Below are 23,469 nucleotides of genomic sequence, written 5' to 3' on the forward strand. Positions count from 1 at the left end.
CGAAGGGCGGTGAAAGCTTACTGGGCATAGTGGGATTCCTTGAGAATTGTGGATGGGCTACTAATGATGGCATGGTAGTGCGAATGGAAAAGTAGTTACCATGCAACTACTCCTTCCTAAGAGTCTAGTGGCAGAGGTGTTGAAGGAAATTCATGATGGTACCTCTGGTGGTCATCTAGGGGTAAACAAAACTCTAGCCAAGACCCGTCAACGCTTCTATTGGTTGAGGTGTCGCTAGGATGTGGAGGCTTGGTGTAGACAATGCGAAGCATGCTCGGCTAAAAAGGGGCCACAACATTGGGAAAATGAGGGCATACAATGTAGGGGCCCCCTTTCAGAGTATAGCCATCAACATTGCTGGACCATTTCCCAAGACTAAAGATGGTAACCGGTATATTCTGGTAGCAATGGATTACTTCAGCAAGTTGCCAGAGGCTTATGCACTCCCTAATCAAAAAGCCTCCACTGTTGCAGATGCAATAACTAGAGACACGGAAATTTCGCGAATCGCGATATCGCGAAATAACACCGCAATTTACCTTAATTCGCGACAAAACACCGAAATCGCACAGCATCGAGAAATAAAACTGATAATAATGAATTAGACCACCCATGCAAGACATCGCGAAAAACAAGTAAACACGACGTTGACGGCACATCGCCATTTTTCTAAGTTTCAACATGGCCGCTTTGTAGAAATGAAAGTAAATAATGATTTACAGTATTCCCGTCACGTAATCATTACAATTTGAAACGAAAGCAGTAATTGCAATCATAAACTAATTAAAAAGAGAAAAATGTACCTGAGCATCAACACAAAGTTAATAAAAAATACCGGCGATGTTTTCAACACAATATAGCTGCCATGATTTTCAACCCGCTGTATTTACACATTAATCTTGTAGAGAAATATAAAATTTTAATTCTTCCTTTCATGTTGAACAGTTAACAACCTCATGCTTTCAACTACGTTTGACTGGCTTGGCAACCTACTCGTTAGAGCTGTAGGTGTAGCAAACCGTATGTATTCGGTACTGACTGAGTAACGGGTGCGCCATCTAGTATCGAGTAACGAAACGTTACACACGGCTGGATTTCGTTACTCACATTTTTCGTATGTTTTACGCATGCGCGCGCATATTCGATGAATTTACGTTACAAAGAACGATGTTTGTTTATTAAGTATAATATGGAAATTTGTCGTCCAAGTTTTTTACTGTTTATAAGAAAGTATTTTTTACAAATTAGAAATATGTATGTTTTTGTTATTTATTATCGCGTATTTTCGCGTTTTTTGTTGTTTTTATCTTAAAAGAGATAATATAATAAAACCGCTCTAATGAGATTTAATTGTTTCTTGGTTAACAAAAACTGTTAATTATCAAATATTGTTAATTGTTTATATTCTATTTATTATTATTTACGTGACGTCATACTGTACGCGTACGCAATACGACTCGATTCGTTGCTGCAACATAACATTGCATGTTATGCGGTATCAGAAGTAACGAGTAACGTAGCGACACGATAGTAACGAGTACTAATTGTTATAGTAACGAATACATACGGGTACACTTTTTTTCGTTACTTTTACACCTCTACTACTCGTAAACATGAACACATGGCACTACGCCGATTGATAAGCAAAATCAGTGACCTTTAACTGCCGTAACTACACTTCTCAGCAAATGCAATACGACCGCAGAGCAAGTGAATACGGCGTCAACGGGACAAAGAACAGCAGCAAGAAATATTAAAAGAATACTAAGTTGAGACATGCCCTGCCGAGGCAGCGCGCTAGGCGACACCGGGCCGTGCCGAGGCAGCGCGCTAGGCGACACCGGGCCGTGCCGAGGCAGCGCGCTAGGCGGCACCGGGCCGTGCCGAGCTGTTTCAAGCCTACAATTTTTATTTGCCAATAGTGTTGACTTTAGAGTGCAGTATACGAGTATACGCCGTGCCACTATTATTTAGCCAAGCAAAACTTGTAGGTCATAAAACCATTCTCAAAAGTTAAAGTAAACATGAAAAACCAAAACAGCGAAATAAAACCGAAATTTGATTTTTTCAAAACGAAATTTAAGGAAAAATAAAACCATTTTTACGGGACTCTAGCAATAACCAACAACTTCATTTGCAGATTTGGGGTACCAATGGAGCTCCACTCATCACAAGTCCCCAATTTTGAGTCAAAAATATTTCAGGAGGTACGTCGGTTACTAGGAATAAATAAAACCAAGACTACAGCCCTACATCCTCAGTCCGATGGCATGGTGGAGAGGTTCAACAGATCTCTGGAGGAACACCTCGCCAAAGTTGTGGCCGAGCATCAACAGGATTGGGATCAACACATCCAGTTGTTCCTAATGGCTTATAGATAGAGCCCTACTTTAACGGTAAATAAAATAAGCAGATTTCGCCATAAAAATTTCTTGATTTCGTCATAAAAATTTTTATATTTCGTCATAAAAACTGCACTTCGGAAGTGTGAATTAAAAAAAAATACACGCTGTACTTACAAAAATTATGTCATATAGAATGCAAATATAATCGGACAGGCCTACATTTTTTTCCAGCTTTCCACAAAACAATACAAATTACAAATCAACAGTTTCAATAGTTAAAAATTACAAAAATTATTCAATATGTAAGACAAGAAGCAAAATTTATGCTAATAACAATTCAGCACTGTAAGTATAACTTAGTCCGAGTTTCTCCAACATGTTATGTTTTACTTCCAAAGTACAATGAGACCATAAGCTCAACGTTTTGAGGTTTCAAACTTCGCCTTTTGTCTGAAAACACATCGGAATATGCTGAAAATGTCCTTTCAGAGTCAACATTTGATACTGGTATCCAAATGGCTTTCAGAGCATTGCATGCAAAAGCTGAATGGTCCAGTTTCAAGGCCAACAGAATTGAAATGATATCCACACTTCCTTCACTCTTTTTCACTTTCTCAACTACTATTTCCTTTAAGGCTGAGTATCCTTCCAAAAATTCTTTTCCTGAAACAGTTGAAACAAATGGCAATGATTTTCCTGCCCTGACCATATCATTGCAAACATCATTCAACATTATTTCCCGTGGATTAAACAGTTGCCCCAAGTTTTGGAAGATATTTTTGGAAGGATCTTCATTAATCAACTTCATCAACTTTGTGTGACACCTCAACCCACAGGACTGGAACTGGGATTTAACCAAACCTTGTTTAACAGCTGCCAACAACTTTAGACTCTCATTTGTTTTTGAGCCAAAATTAAAATCATTCACCAGCTGCAAACTTTTCAACAAGTCTGAGAGTTTTCCACTGATCAAGTGGGACATGGGGTAGCTTGAACCCTCCAGCTGCTTTGTCAGCTCAACCAAAGCACACCCATGTTCGACGAGAAATTCAGCCTGACATTGAATGATTACAATCTCTTCCACTGACAAGGTTTGAAAATACATCAGAGCTTCTGACGACTCGAGCTCCAGTGACTTCAGGTATGTTACCAAGTCGTCAAGGTATGTGTTAACATAACCCACCGACTCAAACCATGAACCCCATCTTGTAAGGACTGGTGATGGAAACAGAACATGAGGCTTTTCTTGTTCTGGATAGCGCTGCTTGAGAAAACACAAGTACTTGTGTTTCCTTTTGCGCGTGTTCATAAATGCTGTTTTCGTTTTGCTAACAAAATTGTTAAGCTCCGGCAGAGATTGGGGCCAAATATTTTGAATGAGATTCAGTTTATGACTCCAACACTGAACATGAAGGACGTCCCTACCCTCAGACGAAAGAACAACTTGTAAAGAATGCACACACTTTGTCATGTAGCGTGCACTGTCACACACAACCGCAACAACCCTTGTATGGTCAACCTTAAATTTTGTCAGTACTTCTAATATTGCCCGCGAGCACTCACTAGCATTAGAATTCTCTAAAATTTTGACCCCGGCAACAAGAAGAATTTGTGAGTCTGAAGCTTGTAATGTTTTGAAAAGCACCACAAAAACACACTGTCCCTTTTTGTCAGTGGTTTCATCACACAAAATAACAATATCTTGTCCCTCAATTGATTTAATCCACTGCTCCTCAGCCGCTTCTTGGATCTTGGGCACATACGTCTCACGCAATGTTTTTACACATGGTAACTGCCCTCCACCTGTAAGCAAATGGTGCCCTCTAGCAGTATAAACATGGAAAAAAATTTAAAACAATTTTAACTTTAACAAGTTTTAACAGATTAGATGGGGTCTTGGAACGTAACAAATAATTTATAATAAACAAATATTCATCCTTACCAGGAACAAAAGTTTCCACAAAGTTTTTTATTGCAGGATCGCCGAGTTTCTCCAATGGTATGTTCGCTTCCATGAAAGCTTTTGTCAAAGATGAGGCAAAAATTTCTTTGTCAACTTTCGTCTTTTTTGCCACCTGAAAGCTGTCACCAACAGAAATTTGCCTTTTGCTTGTGCAGGCTTGTGATTCAGCTGCTGCTTTTTTCTGTCTGTGCACTGTACCATCGCGGCAATGCTTGACACACGTGTCTTTGCGAGCCCACTCTATTTTAACATTACAAAATTTACACATCAATGTTTTGTTCACTTTGTCAAAAAACGTAAAATCCATCGCTCTCAAATTCACGTGCGCGATCAAAAACACTTACAACTTTCGGCATTTTCAACACTCAGTATTAACAAACACGTATTTCATCAATCACGAGATAATTTTATTGTGAACATCCCTTTAGTAAACACATGAACACAATGCGCGTGGCCACTGACGCGGTAAACGGATAGAATCGTTAATAGACTGCACCGGCTACACTTTTACGCACAGAAAAAACAGTTGCCATGAATGTATCGACACTTAAATCGATTATCTCGAACTCGGGCGCTTATCGCCTACGCTCGCACTCGCATCTAGCAGGCGTCGATGTGTTTGTTTTGGTTTTCGTTCGTAGGTTACGTTACGTGGAATAGAAAACAGAACAATATTAATTCACATGGGGTTATGAAATGTAGATTTTATGAATAAAGAGCATATAATATTGCTGTAAATAAGTGTAACGCGAGTTTCGGGTGAAAGCAAAATACGTAAATTAGGGTGAACGCTTATGTAAACCAGTGAATTTAAATGATTTAGCGGTTATTTCGCGAATAGATGGGTTTATTGTGGAATTTCGCATATAATGTAATTTTGGTGGCATTTCGCGGTATTTCGCGTTATTTCGCGGTTCGCGAAAATTTCCGGGCCCTACTTATAGATCTTCCATTCATGACTCCACTGGGCAGACCCCTGCGAGTATTGTGTTTGTACAGGAGTTGAGGCTGCCCTGTGATGTCAAGTTCGGTCGTCCGCGCAAGGAGCTAACCAGCACCACTGAATATGTAAATTATCTAGAGGAGCGAATGTCACTTGTACACGTGGAGACCCGCAGGAATCTTTGATCAGCGACGAATCGAATGAAGACTAGGTATAACCTGAAAGCCAATTCATCCTGATGCAAGAAGGATGATTTAGTGTGGTTGTATAACCCGCAACGAAGAAAGGGAAGGTTCCCTAAACTTTAAGCATCATGGGAAGGCCGCTATGAGGTCTTAAAGGGCCTAAATGATGTGGTTTACAGGATCCAGAGGAAAGAGGGGTCGTATGATAGTGGTACATTTGGACCGCTTGAGGGAATATGCTGGAAGGGATGCGTTAACTGTTCGGGACGAACATGTTTAAGGAGGGGGCAATGTTACGAACGTCAGCAGGGCTGCGGGACGCTGGTGCAGCGCTAGCTGGCTGACAGGTGGCCACTGCAACATGAGACGTGCTGCGCGCACCTGGGTCGCAGCTTCCCCCCTCCTTCCCGACGCTCCCCGCGTGGCGCTGATAGTTTGACATCTGAAACCTGACAGCTGCGGAGTTACGCGAGCCGCCGAAACGTGATTCGAGAGATTTCTGCCGTCGGGTCGGTGCGAAATGACGCGACAGGCCCCAGCTGCGCTCGTGAATTCTAGAAATGGCATATGTGATATATAAGACGAGGACGTCGGCCTAGAGAGTCAGTTGAGTTCAGTCGGGAGTTCTCCCGGGCAGAGAGTTCAGTTCCGGGCGATAGTGTCGCGGGTCCCAAGCAAAGCATCGAGCGGATCCTCGGCGAAGGCAAGTGCGTCGGCGGCGGCGGAGTGCAGCGACGGAGTCCTGCGACGGAGGTCCACGAGGGGTGCTGCGGTGAGAGTTGCGCCAGAGGTGCGACCCAGCGAGGTGTGCGGTGTGTAAAAAACTAGTGACTGGGGAAGCAACATTTTTAAGTACAATTGATTAGTTGCCATTTTTAGATTATTTGCTATTCTCCGTTCACTCTTACCTGAGTTTTGGAATAAACAAAGCCTCTTGTAAACAAACATTTTCATTGGCTGCCGGCCACCGCGCACATTATTCGTGCGCAAGAAATAGTCCCTTGGTTACGTACCATTTGTAAGTATTTTTACACTGCCTTTTTTATAACAATTGTTGATATATAGCATTATAGCGTTTCATCATTAATTCCCAATACAGTTTTATGTGTCAGCAAGTATTTACTTACAATTATGTTAGCAGACGCCGTGTGTACGCTGGCATAGACAAAAGGTACTGTACAGTGTACAGTTGATGCCCGGCGCAACAGTTAGGGATGCAACATCGCTCTTAAAAACATCGATATCACGAACATCGATGTTCAAACGAAAAAGCATCAATGTCAAAAAACATCGTTCAGAAAACCGATACATCGATGTTTTAACCGATGTTTTTAAATATCAGGAAAAACATGCCAAAATGATTTAAATTAATTATAGTATGTAGCCAAAAACCATACCTACTACAGGTTCCTGACCACAATATCCACAAGATAGCTGTGATAGTTGAGCGGTGACCGTAACATTATATAGCGGAAAAATGAAGATAAAGGTGTACTGCACTGCCCTTAAGTGGTTTCAAGATTCAGTATCGGTTGTTTTATGCCTAAAAATTACTCCGAAAACACTCCTTTTAGCTATTTTCACTCTACTAAAAACACAGTTTAAAAACTTAATCCGAATTCAAAAGTACCTTTCGGCATTCAGCGAACACTTAAATGCTTTTCGTAAACAGACCCCACTCGGATATCTTGAGCACCGTGTGTGTGCCCGGGCAGACAGCAGCCTTAAGACACAGGCTTACTTAAAATAAAATTACTTGTTTTTTATGTTTTTGGTTATCATTTCATGAATATATGGTAAATAGTACAGATCATGAGAGATCTATCTATCCAAAAACCATTGCGATACGACATTTAGTTTTCAAGAAACCTTTTTTTAAAATTTTCGATACTTATAAAACTTACATTTTTGAGTATAAATAAATGTTGTAAATGCTAAACCATTTTGGTTGGTATTCTTATAATTTCCCTCCCAGTATTTTAAAGGCCCGTCTACAATAGTCCGAACCTGTGCGTGGTCCGTGTCCTTATCCGAATGTGAGTGACGTCACATTGTCTCACTGAAAACTGCCCTGTCCATAATTGCGATGTCCAATGTCCGAATGTATTGATTTATAAAGTTGCTACCAGAGCGCAGTAAATGTGCCAAACAAAATGTTTTTGTTTATTGTTTTGATGCTTTGTAGTTTGAGATTGAACTTTTGAAAGTTGTGGAGTTCAATTTTATATATTTATTCAGTAAGGCAAAGTGGCAAATGTAAATGCTAAAAAATGAACTCATATCTGTCGCGGCCTCGTCTCTGGTGAAGATGTGGAGACGGGGTGGGCGTCGCTCGACATCTTCCTATCCCTTTGGATCTTTTGCATTTACAATATTATTTACAAGTCTACAAAACATACTTACAATACACACTTAATAATCTTCATAAATATATACAATAATAACATATATAACATAGCTATAATACATTGTCTCTTTATATTTACAACTGCCATCTGGTGACGAGTGGTGGCACTACCAGGGCCATGGCTGGAATATTGTGCCGCGGACAGGGCTGTGACCCGGGTTTTTGTTTAAATAAAGAGGAGGTACGTCATATCACAGCAATCGAACAGCACTAATTTAAATGTCGTCTTGCTCGTCTTGAATTAAAACACCTTCAATTTCCTTCAATAACAAAAACAAACACCACGTTTTCAAACGGGAACCGGAAATTCAAATCTCGCGAATGTTCTGTTCTTTTTCTGTGTCCGAAGTACACAGGTTGGGACAAAAAGTTCAAATTGACGAATGTCTTCGGACCAGGTAGGTTCGGACCTTCGCCCACTTCACGCATGATGTCAGAGGGTCACGTGGACCAATCACCGACGAGTGTCCTTCGAACACAGTTTAGGACATTGCTATTGTAGACGGGCCTTAAGAAGTCTAAAATAAAAAAAAAATAACTATTATTTACACAATTTATTTTTAATTGAAAAAAAATAGGGAAAAAGCATGAAGTGTATGTGCAGGTTTAAAATGTAACATTATTTTTCTCGATAGAGCTAGCGATACCGTATCGGTACCAATCAATAGCTTGTATGTACAACAAGCTATGAAATTGTCCATTAGTCTCGCTGCTTTTTCCCTATATTTTTCAAAATTTAAAACAAAATTCTTATGTAAACAAATTTTTTTTAACAGTATTTAATTTTTCCAAATGATTTTACACATCTTAAAGTACTGGAAAAAAATTGATACTGAAATCAACCAAATAGTTCAGTATTTACAACTTTTTTGATACCTACTTAAAAATGTAGATTTTTATAGTAAGTATAGACAGTTAAAAAAATTGTATCTTAAAAACTAAATGTCGTATCGTAATTTTTTTTATATATTCAATAAATATTCATGAAATGATAGCCAAAATATTATAAAAAAAATTGGGTAATTTTAGTGATGAACGATGTTGATGTTTTTGGAATTTACATCGATGTATCGCTCTTCAAAACATTGATGCTAACATCGATGTTTCATGAACGATACATCAATGTTTTGAAAACATCAATGTATCGTTTGCATCCCTAGCAACAGTTGTATTTCGGATTCGCGCGAGGACGGTTTGTTATGGCTGACGTCGGACCGAGTTTTGTAAACCACAGAACAGGAAAGCCTTTGAAAAGTGCACAGAAAACTATGTATTGTGTTGAATGTTTTTAAAACATTTTCAGACAAATATCTGGATTGTCGTGTGAACGATATCGCGAGTTTAACTGCGGAATTTAGGCGTGTTTCGAAGAGCAGTGTGCTTCGTGCAAGGAAAGAATTACAGGACACCGGGACATTAACATCTTCTAGGAAGAAAAGAAAACTTGAGTATCCTGTTATAAAAACTTATGATAATTTTGTGAAGACGGTTATCAGGCATAAAATGCATAGTTTTTTCTTCGCAAATGAACCACCTAAGCTGAACAAAGTGCTACGTTGCTTCCTGTTATATTACGTCTCCGTTATTTTATTAGCACCGACTGTACTAAGGTGTGTGTGTTGCAACTAGTGCTTGGCGCACCAGATGAATTCAACCTATCACTTGCTGATGCGGCGCAGTGATACAGCAGTGTTTGTTTATTTCAGAACTCAGCTAAGAGTGAACGGAGAATAGTAATGTACTAAATAGTGGCAATAATTAAAACTGTGTGTGTAATAAAATCTTTAATTGGGCTATCCTTTACGAACCCGCGATTCGTAACACTACTATAGGACCAGAGTTACTCACCAGTGTTGGCTACTGTAGCACCAGAGGATGTACGGATAAAACATGTACAGATAAGACAATCTCAGCCAACAACAACTGACACAGAACAGAAATTGCATAACCCCGACATGTCAAAGCCATCTCCCAATCAAGCTGCAGTAATTCAATTCCTGTTCTTCATGTTGCAGACCTAAAACTAAGCATACATTCTGGAAGCTCTCACTCTATTGGTTTCCTTCAGTTCACCAGTAAAGCAGGCATTAAAGGAAATAAAAGCTGGCAAAGAAGAAACTGCCAGTAAGAAAAAAGCCTAGAAAAAATAAACAGAACAGCAACAAGCACCCAATTACACTGTTCTGCATGATTGATAATTTGCACACACACCAATCCTGCTGATTCTTGTGTAAAATCACCTCCTGAATATGGCCTTCTTCCCCATAACCCACTGGTTTCTGGGGAGGGGCCCCACATATTTTTATAATTTTTCAATATTTTAGAGGGAAGAATAATAAATAAAGAATATAAGTAGCTTCATTTAGTGCTTACTTTCCTTTCTTACCCTGAGGTAGACGTTTCACATACCATAAACCAGCAGTACTCTGCCAACATGCTTGCCTTCCACTTTCCTGAAAATCTCCTCTCGAACTTAGTGATGTCTTGATGTGTCCATCCGAAACTCCTCCTACATATTCAAGGAAGAAGTGCAGGTGAGAGTGAAGGAAATACACTTTAAGAAACATGTTACACTCCATAGCCTCGTGTGCTGACAGCAGTTCCTCGAATTGAGTGACCTAATTATCACTTCTTTTTTTACCCAAAAAATTCTCACACTTGTTTAGGAATGCAAACCAATATCAGTTTTCAATAAATGTTAAATCTTGGAATAGTTTTCTAAATCAGTTGGCCCTTAAAATCTCCTTCCTTCATTTCAGCTTCTCAGAGACAAAGAAATTTAGTTTTCAAAAATTTTAATGCATCACCTGTCTTGTCCACTGCTTTCACCAACTTCTTGATCAATCCGAGTTTGATGTGCAAAGATAGCCAGTAAATATTTTCCTTCAGGCCAGAGGTTCTTGAGCAACATTTTCCTGACTGGGAGTAAAACTTTCTCGCAGAAGCCAGTTGTAATTTTTGTCTCGGGCTCAGCTGTCCCCTTCACGAAGGAAGCAGCTGTATTTTGTGAAGCCCGATTGCAGGCCCTAAAGTAGAGCAACAACTAACTTTTAAGTGAGCACAAAGTTTCCAATTATAATCATGATAGTTGATTTTATCAAGGATTCTGCTGATATTTTCGTACGTCTCCTTCGCATCCACAGAGTATGCAACTGAGACTGATGGTGACTCATTCCCATTGACCAACAGGACAACTTCAAGCTTGTCTTTGATGAATCTACAAACAATTTCCATTTATCTGGGTCACATGCCATCTTCAGTTCTATCATCAATACACTAAGCCTTCATCTTCCGAAAAAAGGTAATATCAGGGTTGACAGCCTGGTCCTGTAAGAAGAGATTTTTACACCCTTTTCCAAGAGATTCCACTGCTGAATTTGAGATCCAAGAAGTTGAGTTTTACTCTTAGGTAACTCCAAATTCTTGAAGAGATTATTCAATTTTCACTGTGTAATGAGGCGAGGTTGTTGATGAGCTGAATCAGCTGAACACTCTTCATCATCGGTGGACATATCATTTGATGATCCAGGCTGCAGCTCAAAGTCTTTCAATAGTTACCAAAAAAGATTACATAATGTTCTATAACAAATAACCATACAAAAGTACTGAAAAGCAAGGAAATACAAATCAGGAAATATATGAAAAAAATGCAATTTGTTAATCTACAGATACCAGCAACTACAATTCAATAAATTTCTTCACTAGACATCACCACCATGCATAGCTGCATCATGCATACACCACAGCTAGTTGCTGCAGAATGCTACTGGTATAGAGTATGGCAGGCCAGTACCTGGGGCAGCGGGGTGCTCTTCTATAGTTATCTCCTCCTTCACTTGCTGGCACAGACCGGTACAGGAACACTGCAACACACACCAACCCTGTCACCTCGGCTCACCACCTGTATGAGGTGTGCACTACAAACATAGGGTCAAGTTCTTGTTACATGCAGTGATGAATGTTGGGATTTTTAATATATCACTCAGTGCCAGATGCTGTTGATCTTTCCTGAAGAGCTATAACAAAGGGAATCATAGTTAAAAAATTAGACCTTTCAATCTAAAAAAAAATTATTGTGCAAATATTTTGTGAATGTAATCACGTAATATCAAAATGTTATTATTGGACATGCCAGATGGCGCTGCAAGCAGTGTTTTGAATATGTTTTTAAACATGTTGATGACATTTGGTAAGTAAGATTCAATTGGATATATGGATAGTGTACATCAATTCTGCATCATTATGAGAAAGCTGTTGTAGAATGTGTTAGGTATCGCTCCAGCGTATTGCTTCGACCATCCTGTCACCATGTGGGAAAGCTGATTGGTGCTGTCACACCCGAGGGGGATGACCTGACACTGCTTCACTCTAGTCTCCGTCTGGCTTGTTTCACTGCCGCTACTTTCCGCCCGTCCGTCGGCCCGGCAGTGACGCGAGTGGCTGGCGTCGGCTGGGGGAAGGGACACCGGGAAAATGTAAATAAAAACTATCCAGAATTTGTGTGTGTGCGGTTTGCAAGATCTTACCTCGAGCAGTGTTGTTTTAACTTCCCCTCTTCGTTCATTGTAAATGACTGTGAACTATCAACGTACATGAAGGCAATCAGTCACGTGTCTATCATAACACCAAAACTATCATTTTCCTATGCTATTTATTCCCCATGCTTGTAACTGCAATATACAAATTCTGACCTAAAAGAAGGCAGAGGCCTCGCACATGTTATACTAAAATCAAGTTTGAAAAGTAGGGGTGCGACGTTTATGCGGAAAGAAAAAATATTTGTTGGTAAAGTTATTCATAAAAACAAAACCCATTCATGGAAAGTACATTTAATTAAAAAGTGAAGTGTACAAGAGCACGCCAAACAATTTAAATTTAAATTTAATTTTAAATTAATAACCTTTCTACAACTTTAAATAGACCCAATTGTGAGCCTGAACTCGCGCATAACTATCGTCATAGTACACGCCATGGTGTGCGGGCCATCAAATGTAGTTGACTTGGCACTCAACAGAGCGCGCGCGTTGCAAAAATGGGCTAAATATCGATTTTCGTCTACATGTGCGCGCTCTATACTGGAAGCAACATAACCAAATATGATTGATGCAACTAGCGCTGGCTACATTTTTAAAAGCGGTACACCGCTGCGACGCAGACGAATAGATAAAGGTTATAACGTTTAAAAACGTCTTTTAAAGAAAATTTACACATCAGACAACTTCATATTTCTGTTAATTAAATAAGTATGTGGTAATGTCTGAATAAATGTTAGATTAATAATTTAAACACATTTTTTTATACAGAAAAGATAAGTACGCAAAGAGCTCAGAATCTAATAGCAGGACCAAAAACATCATGCGACGTTTACACAAGTTTTTTTTAATCCAAATTTTGACACCCTAAAATATGAGTGCAATGATATGCGCGTGCGACGATATTGCGATAAAGAGGTCGAACCTACAAACAAGTCACACACATCCTCTTCCCTGATTTTAAAACTGACACGTTGACTGTCCGCAAGTACCGTAGGATGAATATTTAAAGATAGTTCGCAATTATATCCTGTGGTTGCACACAAACTCACGGTACAAACCAAAGGACTCACATCCTCGGTACAAAGATAAATTTAACTAGATCCTTGTTTGGACCTATATGATGATGACTGTGGCTAAACAATTCTAGTTTATAGTTCCCAAACAAGAAAAAGGTTGACTATACATGCAAAATACTCTCTTCAAACCATTCATATGTCAATTTTGAGCCACCACCCGACATATGACCTCTCAGTACCTCGTACTGACGCCAACTGTCGAGGCTACGCACATCTGCGCACCACATGAAGGAAGTGGCAGGTGCACCACCCCCACCTCCCCCTTGCTCCCAATGACCAGACTGCAGGAAGCACACAGTGAATGGCTGCATCCTCCGGGACTGCAGAACCATCCAGCCACGAGTGGAACAACTGGCTGGGCGACAGACACGGGAGTCCCTGGTCTCTTTCAAGTTGTGTGAAGTTATGAATTAATGGTGTGTCATATTTATTATCATGTCCACAAAGTGTTCTGGAATCTCTCATGCTTGTGTTCTTAGTCACGTCTGCACAGAGCAGTCTGCACTCACCAGTTCGTTCAACTCCTCCGTGATTGGCTCCTGCTTCACACAGACGTCTCCATCTGCCGGCTGAAACAACACATCAATTAGCACATGGAGGAGCAGACACCTGCATGTTATTAGGAAATACAGCAACTAATGCTATCAATAGTGTTTGGCTGGATTATAAATGGTGAATATAGTGATAAAACTGAATAAAATCATAATGCAAGAACAACACTACATAAGAAAAAATTTATGTACAAATAAGAAACAAGATTTCACTCTGTAACATTATTGTGTAAACGTTCTTTTATGCTAATATTTTTACAACTAAAAGATTTCCTTGTGAAATTTATTTAACAATATACCTCCTAGTAAAATAATTTTTTTTTATTTAAATTTATTTGCTATCACATATACAACAATAAATACCGACTAAAAAAAAACTTTAATAAAATCTTATTATCAACAGTTACGTAACTAAGCCTTTAAAGATTTTGCTCATGTGTGCTGAACCATTTGTAACTTCTGCATCTAAACATGCAGTAAGGGTAGAAGGAATAAAGTTATAGTTATAGAAAGTTGAACGGATGTAAATACTAAACCTAAACAAAAAAATTGGTGAAGAGTTTTTCTGCCACTTAATTGTATGTGAAAATTGTACTTACAAAATATTGCTGAATCATTTTTTTTTAATTTTTGAAATTAGTTTTATTTGACTATATAAATTAATCATCACATAATTTTTGCAAACCATGTATTTTGTTAGGCTACATAATTAAAACTGAAGTTTGTAATATTACAAATGTTGGTTGATTGTCCCTTGGTTGCTCACGACGCACTGCACCGACTGTCTGCTCGGCACGGCCACCAATTGACAGACAGGCTTCACTCTAGGACTTTGCTGCGCCTGTGGCCGTACAGTTGTCATTAACAGCGCAGCCCCGACCGCAGGCGTGAAACTTCTCGACAGTACACTAATATATTAAATTGGGCAGCGGTCACCCAACACGTCTACACTCGCAGGTGCCCCAGTAATGACTAACATGGCGACCAACAACTACAGCTGATGTGGCTGGAGTCGTAGGCCAATCACATAGAACTTACACTTTCCACCAATGACAGAACACATTTTGGCCGTGAAAACGTACCATAACCGCCCACACAAGACATCACTTGATTATTTTCCCATGCAAAAAATACATCTATCTCTAATCTCTATTCTCTATCCTCTAATGTCAATCCTAAAATCTCAATCCTCTAATCTCAATCTCTATCTCAATCTATCTCAATCTATAACTACTGCATCAGCCTGCCTTCTAACAACCATAGCAAAATAAAAAAATTAAAAGAAAAAGAGAAAGAACAAGAAAACTTAACTGAGAAAGCAAGATGCAATTAAAATTACTTCAATTGCTTCATAAAAAAAATCATCAGAAATATTAAAAATGTTAAATTAATGGTAAGTATGTTCAAATTACATTTTAAAAATGCACCAATACCTCTTAAAAGAACAAACAACTGTAATTTACACAATGATAGAAAGCCAAAAAAGTTTTATTTCTGATTATAAAAACATTATTAAATATTTAAGAAACTTATTCATAAATTGGGAAGGGTGATTAACCTTGGTTGTAAAAGTCTGAGCAAAAAGTTCTGTTTGTCAACACAGATGTATCAAACTTAAATTGCAGGTTTGTTGAATTTATTTGAGCTCAGAAGTCTCTGGAAACTCTTATTTGTAAACTACTTAACTATAACGATTATTGGTTCTGAAAAATATTCACACACAGCACTGTGCTCACCAGTTCGTACGTCAACTCCTCCTTGATTGGTGGGAATACTATGTCACAAGGCTTCTGCTCTGAGCAGTCAACTTCACGTGCTGCCTGTAACAACACCACACACCACCTGGCATGTCAGTACGCTGACTGGTAGACTGTGTTATCCTGCAGCTAGACACTTCTATACCTTAGATATACATAGTTGAGATTATATGGCGGATAGGGACTGAATTAAATATGAATTAACTGCAAGTAATACACATGATACAGAACACTAAAATTGTCATTATTAATAAGACTTAATAAAATTGATACTATAAAGTTATTGAAAAAGAAAGTGAAAAAAATTATTTGAATTCCAATTTGTAACTACTAGTTTTATAATGATTGAATTTTTATTTTATGAATAAGGCAATATTAAACTTGTAACTGTAAGTATTCAGAACATTAATACTTTTTCTACAAGTATACAATTTTTTAATATTCATTTATGCTCCAGGTTAAAGTTAAATGCTATTTTATTTGAAAAATGTTATTTCTTTCTCAGCATCATTACAAAAACCAAGCCTATTTGTTTTAATGTTAATTTAATTTAAAATTGTCCTCATTTCTATCATTTCTGATGATTAATTTATTATTTCTGGTGATTTATATTATAATATAATATATTTCTTCAAAATGTACACTCCAATGTTGTTGTGACAGCTATAGTGAAAGCATTCAATTATTCGTTCTTGTAATGGGAAAGATAAATATTATAACAAGACAAAACTATCCAAAAAATTAAAAAAATTACAACTAACATTTTGAAAGAAAGAACAAATATCTGTCCCATTGCTCATGGAACTTATCACGTTCTGTGTTAACACAACATACATAAACATTGAAGATAAATTCCAATTTAATTAATAACCAAATTGGAATTTAAAAAAATAGTCTACAAACATAAATTTCAGAGTTATTTCCAGTAAATACAATATAATACCAAAATATTGTTACCATAGATAGGAAAAATGAATTTCCATCATTTATATAAAGTAACATTATATAGCCCTTTGAAATTAAGATATCATTATGATAAAATTGAACATGGCAAAAGAGTTCGTATAAATTTACTATAAATTGATGGCAAGGATGCAAGACATGCTCCTGAGATAAATACATTTTTATGTGGTTGTGAATGAACACTTTCTTGATGTTTTATATATTTCAAGTTGTCCCTGTCAGCAAGCACATATTTAATACCAAGTAACAGTTTAAGGTATAAGGTTTATTTATATGATATATGTTTATGCTATACAGGATATCTCCAGATACCTGGACTTAAGGTAATTTTTTTTTGTGTAAGTTAAACAAAACAAAACATAAGCTAATGTAATATGAACTGCATCTACTATTTGCTACATAGAGATTTTTAAATTCACAGGCTAAAACCTATTCAGAGATAATTTACACATAACTGGACAATCTCCAATTATTTTGTTTAATATGCGATGATATACTTAATCAAAGGCAGGTAAAAAAAATAAATTAAAATGCTAGTTACCAAAAAGTGGTTTGATATTGAAGTTTGTGATTCCCAGAGCTATTCCTCCTTATTTAGTGTCTTATCGTTTCTTCCGTGAACCTTTTTAACTGTTTGTGGATAGTAAAATGAAATTTCTATTCTGTTTGTCTGTGAACCTGTTTATTTGAAGATTTTGGTGGAAATGCAGTGATGTCACTTTGAGAGAGAGGAGTTAGTTTGAAACCATCTGTAGTTCACCGCAGTGATAACAATTATCAGTGATCTGGATTATCCCCACTGTACTTCTTCCAATGTAAACTACTTCCAAAAAATAGACATTATCTGTTACATAAAGTTGAAGCTGCTTGGAAGATTAAATGTGAAGTGCTGTGTTCAGTATCTCAACTGACTGAAGCTTAAGGGGCCCGCCTCGTCAGGGGTGTATATGTGTTAGTGAGGCGGGATGATAAGCGCGACGCTCGCTGGTGCTTCTAGCGCGGTATCGCCTCTAAGTGCAATGCTCTGAACTGGCGCGGAGTCTTCTCGTCGTCACAGGATAACTGTGAAATTTGAGCGGTGACCGTAGCATTATACAGCATAGAAATAAAGATAAAGGTGTAATGCAAGTCCCTTAAATGCTTTCAAGAATCTGTACTGGTTGTTTTACACATAAAAATTACTCTGAAAACATACGTTTTAGCCATTTTAACTCTTCTAAAAATACCATTTAAAAACTGAATCCGAAATCAAAAGTACTTTTCGGCCCTCAGCGAACTCTTAAATGCTTTTTGTAAACAGACCCCACTCGGATATGTTGAGTAGTTTTGAAATTGTGTTGTTTTTCCTGAAGCTCTGCGCACCGTGTGTGTGCCCGGGTAGGCGGGGGCCTTAATGGTCATTCACTTAAATTCATTACTTAAATGTAGGTACTTAATTTAGTCACAATAGTACCTCATACATGAAAAACATATCTCCCTTAGTCTGTCCCCTAACCAAAAATTGTGTTTGTGTATCAGTAATTCTAACTACATAGAAATCTAACAAAATATCAAAATACGTAGTTCATTTTAAAATATATTTATGTCTACATTTGTCCCACATAATTCACATCTCATCCCCTGCCATTTTGTATTCCTTTAATAACTGTGTTAGTTTACTTTGTAGCTAGAAGTTTTGACCTTGAACAATCATTGGACGTGAAGTTGGCAGCAAGTGTCATGCGAGCTAGCCATGCAGTCATTTCATCAGTCATTACAATAACGTTGTGAATGATCTCTCCACTGGTAAGTTTTATTTCGTGATTATTCACCTAAAGTTCACTACTGTTTTTTGTGCATAGATTCTCATATTTCTTTGTTAATTACATACGATAAATACTGTTAAACCAATCTCTCACTTAGCACGTCTTCAAATTGCTAAAATTCATTTAGCGCAATGTTAATTATACTACCCAGTATTGAAAAGCTTGTCTGTAGATTTCAGTTAGCACAAAATCAGCACAAAAAAAAACTCGATAAACAATGGATGTAGGTACCGTGGGATACAGTTAGCTTCCTGGGGGAAGGGGGGGGGGGGGGGAGAAGAGAAGCACGCGCATGTTTGACTACACTATCGGCTGTTGTACAAACATTAGCTATGGCAAGTTCAGTTGTGGCTGTTGGGTGTTAAGGCTAGATTAACAATTTAAAAAAACAACAGTGACAGTAGGTCTTGCACAAAAGATGTGACCGCCATGTTTACAAACATACTGATTCACAATAGTGCATAGGACAGTTGTGTGCATGAGAGAAAGGTCATGCGCACTGAAGGAAAATGAATATATTTTATTCCTGTTACGAATGCATGGCACAACAACAAATGAGACTAGAGTAGCAAGCCATTTTGGCAGGACTAGAGATCTGTTTTGTTTATATTTCCAATCATATGTGGCAAGAAATTGTAGAGATATTACTATGCTCACGTGTAATCCCTGCTTTAAAATTAATTAGTGCTATTACCTATAACATAAGTCACTAGCAAAATTTATAAATAAAATAAATGTGTCGTTAGAATGGTTAGCAAAAAAATTTATAAAAGCCTTATTTAGTTATACGTTGAAAAAATATGCTAACAAATTGCTGGTCAGATGTCACGGGATAATCACTTGGTAGTTAATATAGTTACTTACTATCACTGTCAACAGATGTCGGATACTTTCGAAATTTCATTGGCTGAAATTAACAGTAAAAATTTAAGTGTGAACAGATTTTGCACAATGGGTCATTCCATGTCAAATCAACCAAAAATAAAATATTTTCAAATTTTCCATTTTCAAAATCAACCAAATTTCAGATTCTCATCATAAATGTACAGAAAAGTATTTTTAATTTTTTTCAGAATTATTTTGTATTTTATTTTTTATAGCCTCCTTAAGATATCAAAATTTCCCCAAGGATGCTTAACATAAGAAGTTATAATTTACAAGGACTATTCTCCTAATTGTACTAATGAGCTGCAAAAGATCTCATTTGATAGAGCCTGAAATTTTCTTTATTATGATATGCATCATGATAGGGTTGCACAGAATTACATTTTTCAGTAAAATTAATTATAGCCTTTTTAAACAATTCAAAAAGTATAATTTTTAAATATCTGAAAAAATAAATAAATTTTCTTTTTTTTTTTAACAGATTCTTAGAGTTTCATGAAGGATTTCATTGGGATCATATAAAAACATTATTTTAAATTAATACATATGCTATGTATTTTCAACTCAATCCAATTCCCATCATAAAATAAATTGTAGATAAAAAAAATGAAAGATTTGAAGTACATTGAAGTACATACCTTGATATATCTAAATCACAAATGCATTACAGCCAAAAGTTTTTTTGTTTGCATTTTCTTTTTCTGACTCTGTAAGCATGTAAATTCGTCCAGTTGCAAGCGTGTAAACTCGTCCAGTTGCAGTTACAGGGTCAACTACTGTGATAATGTCTCTCCGATGGACTTGAAGAATGTCAGGTGTCAAAGGGTGTGTGAAATTTGGTGGAGCTGGACCATGTGGGTGAAGAAAACTTACTTTGATTTCTTGCTCATCTTCAAAGGAATCGAGGACACATGCTAACCACCGGAAGTCACCATATCGGCACGTCACGAAACCAACTATTTCAGTAAAGTTTAGTTCATCATCGCATCCAGTTGTAATTTCTACTTCCCTAGATGATTTTGAAAATGAATACTGTTTAGTGGACACTTTACTCTTACTTACAGGGATGAAGCTGTGTAGTTTTAAGGTGCCTTCAATAGTCCGGGCTGATAGCTTTCGGGCTTTCAAGAAAATTGCCTCACTCTTGTGCTGTAAGCGAAGTGTATAGCATTGATGTTATCCTTAGCCCACTCATAAAGCTGCCTGGGGGTCATAATTTGCTCATTGTAAATAAGACTAAGACTAGCCCTTGCCGCTAGTCTTTTTACAGTGCCACCAATCCCATCACATGAACTTTTCCCATGAGAGGTTGCAGCTGCCTGTGAAAGGAGCTTCAGTACGTCTGGTGGAATTCACACACAAAAAAAAAAAATAGGCTCACCAATGAAAGGGCAGCAAAAATTGTGTTTATAGCACACAACTTAGAACTCGGAAAGAAGATGCAGACACGAGCGTGGCCCTGGCAGCTCGTGAAGCCAGCCCCAGTCCTCCACCTCAAGCGCTGTCCGTCCCGAATGTAGCCAACAATGTAGCTCAAAAATAACAATGTAAATATTACATTATTTTTTAAAAATTTTATGTATAAATTAAATAGAAATTCACCTGCTCATCTGGCATTAAATCAACACCTGCTGCTAGTGGATCCAGGAGATTGGCTGCCCTATGAACTTCACAAACACCAAAATCTTTTCTTTTTGCAAGTATTTTTTTGACTTCATCTTCTTGTGCTTTGGATAGTGGGCTCTGTGAAAGTGTTTCTTCAAAGTGCAGCTCCAATTTCCTAAAAACACTTACAACTTGTGAAATTTTAGGTTTGTCACTCTCAACACTGGTTATGGCAGTTGCAATGGGTTTTAGTAATTGGAGAGACCCTTTTACTTTATCCCAGAATGTTTCATCCAGAGCAACCTTCTTTAGAATTTGATGTTTCTTCAAAATTTCTTGAGCCTCCTCCTCTACAGCAATGGGTGAAGGTGTAGTAACCACAAAGTTTACTACAGGTTCATTTCGGATGTTGGTCCACCCATCACACATTAATGAAACTGTCTCTGCAGCAGCAATTTTTTGACTCACTTGTGAAGTTTTTTTTTCATATTCTGCATTCAGTAATGGTACTTATACCTCATGCCATGTCGGTACTTTATATGCTGGTCTTAAAAATGATAAGAATTCTATCCAAAATGGATTTTCTACTATTCTAAGTGAAGAAATACTTGCATAAATAGCCCTTGCCAGTAATTCATTTGCTTTTTCCTGATCTGGTACACTAATTCTGCCAATGAAAGTTTTAAGTTGTGTTTGTCTTTCGGTTGATGTGTTTACATTGTACAAACTTACTGGACTTTGTAACAAAGATGCAAGACTTTGTTGTGAAAGGCAGTAGGATTCTTGATGTCTGTAACTTCTCCTGAAGACAATGTAATGTACTTGTCTCTCACCGAGTTGGGACATTTTTTGCAAATATTAATATGTTTGGTCATACGGGAACCAGATTTTGAAAGTTCGTAAGAGGGTCATTCTCGAGATAAGGGACAATTGACCTGACCACATAAAACAAAAATGAAAATGGTTTTTTCTTTGTATGATTTTTTTACTTATCAAAAATAAAAAGTTAGTCATCACCCAATCAGCAGCAGTAATCAACCATCAATATTTATCATTTTGTCGGGTAATACAAGTGTGCTTGGCATGGAGCTGATGCTCAATGGCATGGAGTTGAAATAACCGTAGGTATATTTACTTCAAATTACTGAATATATACCATTATATATTAGGTTAAATTAAAATTTGGTACCATTTTAATAATATAATAATTTACCCTGTAGGACCTACTTATAAACAGCTTAAAAATTTTAACTGGTTCAACAGTTTCAGTTCTGGTTCATCAATAACTTTTTAAATGTCACATAACTTACACTGTGCAAGTTAGCTAAACATTAGTAAATCATTAATTTCAAAACATTTAAGAATGGCACATTAGCCTTCAACACAATAGCAGTGAAAGTAATAAAAAAAGTCAACCTATATTCACAAATTGTGTATCAATGTTTTTAAAGACATAGTTTTGCCTTCGATCTAGTTCTGGTGCATCAAGCACTTGTCTATGTCAGAACCATCAACCAGTGCAGTGGCATCATTCTCAGGAAAAAAGAATGTCCCATCAGTTTTGATTCACAAAAATTTCACACAAAAGCCACCCATTTCCTTTGAGAGAACCATCCCAATGTAGTTAACACTTTTCTTGGATTTGTATTTTCAACAACAACAAAAGTTTCACTAAGTAATCTTCACCATGAATCTTCTTTAGAAGTGTTCCTTTTGTTTCCACACACTCTGAATCATCACTGCTGTACACATCACTATATTTCAATCGCTTCTGAGGAAGAGAAGCGGCATGAATGTTAAAGAATGATTATTTTATTAAATAAACACCACTTGCTAGTGTTTGATGCAAACAAAAATGAATGCATGCATGCATGCAAATTACAAACATCGCACCCACAACACAAACTTTCATGATATATCTCATGACATAGGGACTGGAAAATTTAATGAATTTGATGATTTGTTTCAGTTGGCTAACCTCCACATTTGCTTATTGAATCCACTATCAGTTTTATTATTGGTAGAAAATCCAGCTTGTTTCTATTTGTAATCAATCATGTATAATAGTATGTATTTGTTCATTACTGACTCCGAGACTCGCCTAGCTTGTGTAAAAATCTGCAAGCCAATTATTAAAACGCTACTATTTTTCAGTGCCTATGCACATAATCAGTCACAGCATAGGGCTTGCATTATAAAATTAGGTACAGTATGAACAAAATGATACAATGAGTTATTTCTGGTGGTTTCTCATCATCATTGGATATATCAAGATATCCTATGTCATAATGTGAACAATGTGATGGACGACATCTGAAACAGTTTAACCTCCGGAAATGTAGTCTGGAATTTGCTTCATTCTGTGCCCATGTTATTTGGTGAACTCGTAGAGTCCCTTAGAAAGGTTTTGGTGTTCGAAGATCCAAAGTATTCGAGAACTGCTCGATAC

At 37.4% G+C, this 23,469-nt stretch overlaps 2 protein-coding genes across 9 annotated transcripts in view; both read right to left on the reverse strand.

Moving 5' to 3' along the window:
• The window catches only part of LOC134536607 (oocyte zinc finger protein XlCOF6-like), a 230,691-nt gene that overhangs the window by 55,777 nt on the left and 151,445 nt on the right, over window positions 1-23,469 (reverse strand). For 2 of the 8 annotated variants that reach the window (XM_063376393.1, XM_063376392.1), the window contains exons 2-4: window positions 15,742-15,825; window positions 13,964-14,023; window positions 11,637-11,706 (exon numbers count right to left, since the gene is read on the reverse strand). In XM_063376393.1, the coding sequence (XP_063232463.1) occupies window positions 11,637-11,706; window positions 13,964-14,023; window positions 15,742-15,825 (214 nt within the window). Of the gene's footprint in view, window positions 1-8,782; window positions 11,707-13,963; window positions 14,024-15,741; window positions 15,826-23,469 lie in introns of those variants that run through there. The other 6 variants (XM_063376397.1, XM_063376395.1, XR_010075821.1 and 3 more) reach the window with 5 other exon arrangements.
• Window positions 183-8,589, reverse strand: LOC134536601 (uncharacterized). Its single transcript, XM_063376377.1, has 2 exons — window positions 4,288-8,589; window positions 183-4,148 (listed from the first exon to the last, which is right to left on the reverse strand). Exons 1-2 carry the CDS (start codon window positions 4,613-4,615, stop codon window positions 2,725-2,727), a joined length of 1,752 nt encoding a protein of 583 aa, XP_063232447.1. The 5' UTR covers window positions 4,616-8,589; the 3' UTR covers window positions 183-2,724.

This window comes from Bacillus rossius, chromosome 11 (genome assembly GCF_032445375.1).
Source record: "Bacillus rossius redtenbacheri isolate Brsri chromosome 11, Brsri_v3, whole genome shotgun sequence".
Lineage (NCBI taxonomy): Eukaryota > Metazoa > Arthropoda > Insecta > Phasmatodea > Bacillidae > Bacillus > Bacillus rossius.

Bases quoted from the DNA above. Each gene is read 5' to 3' on its own strand.
- LOC134536601 (XM_063376377.1), bottom strand. From the start codon at position 4,615: ATGGATTTTACGTTTTTTGACAAAGTGAACAAAACATTGATGTGTAAA. The intron at 4,149-4,287 runs GTAAGGATGAAT...ATTTGCTTACAG, and splicing joins TGTGGAAACTTTTGTTCCTG to GTGGAGGGCAGTTACCATGT.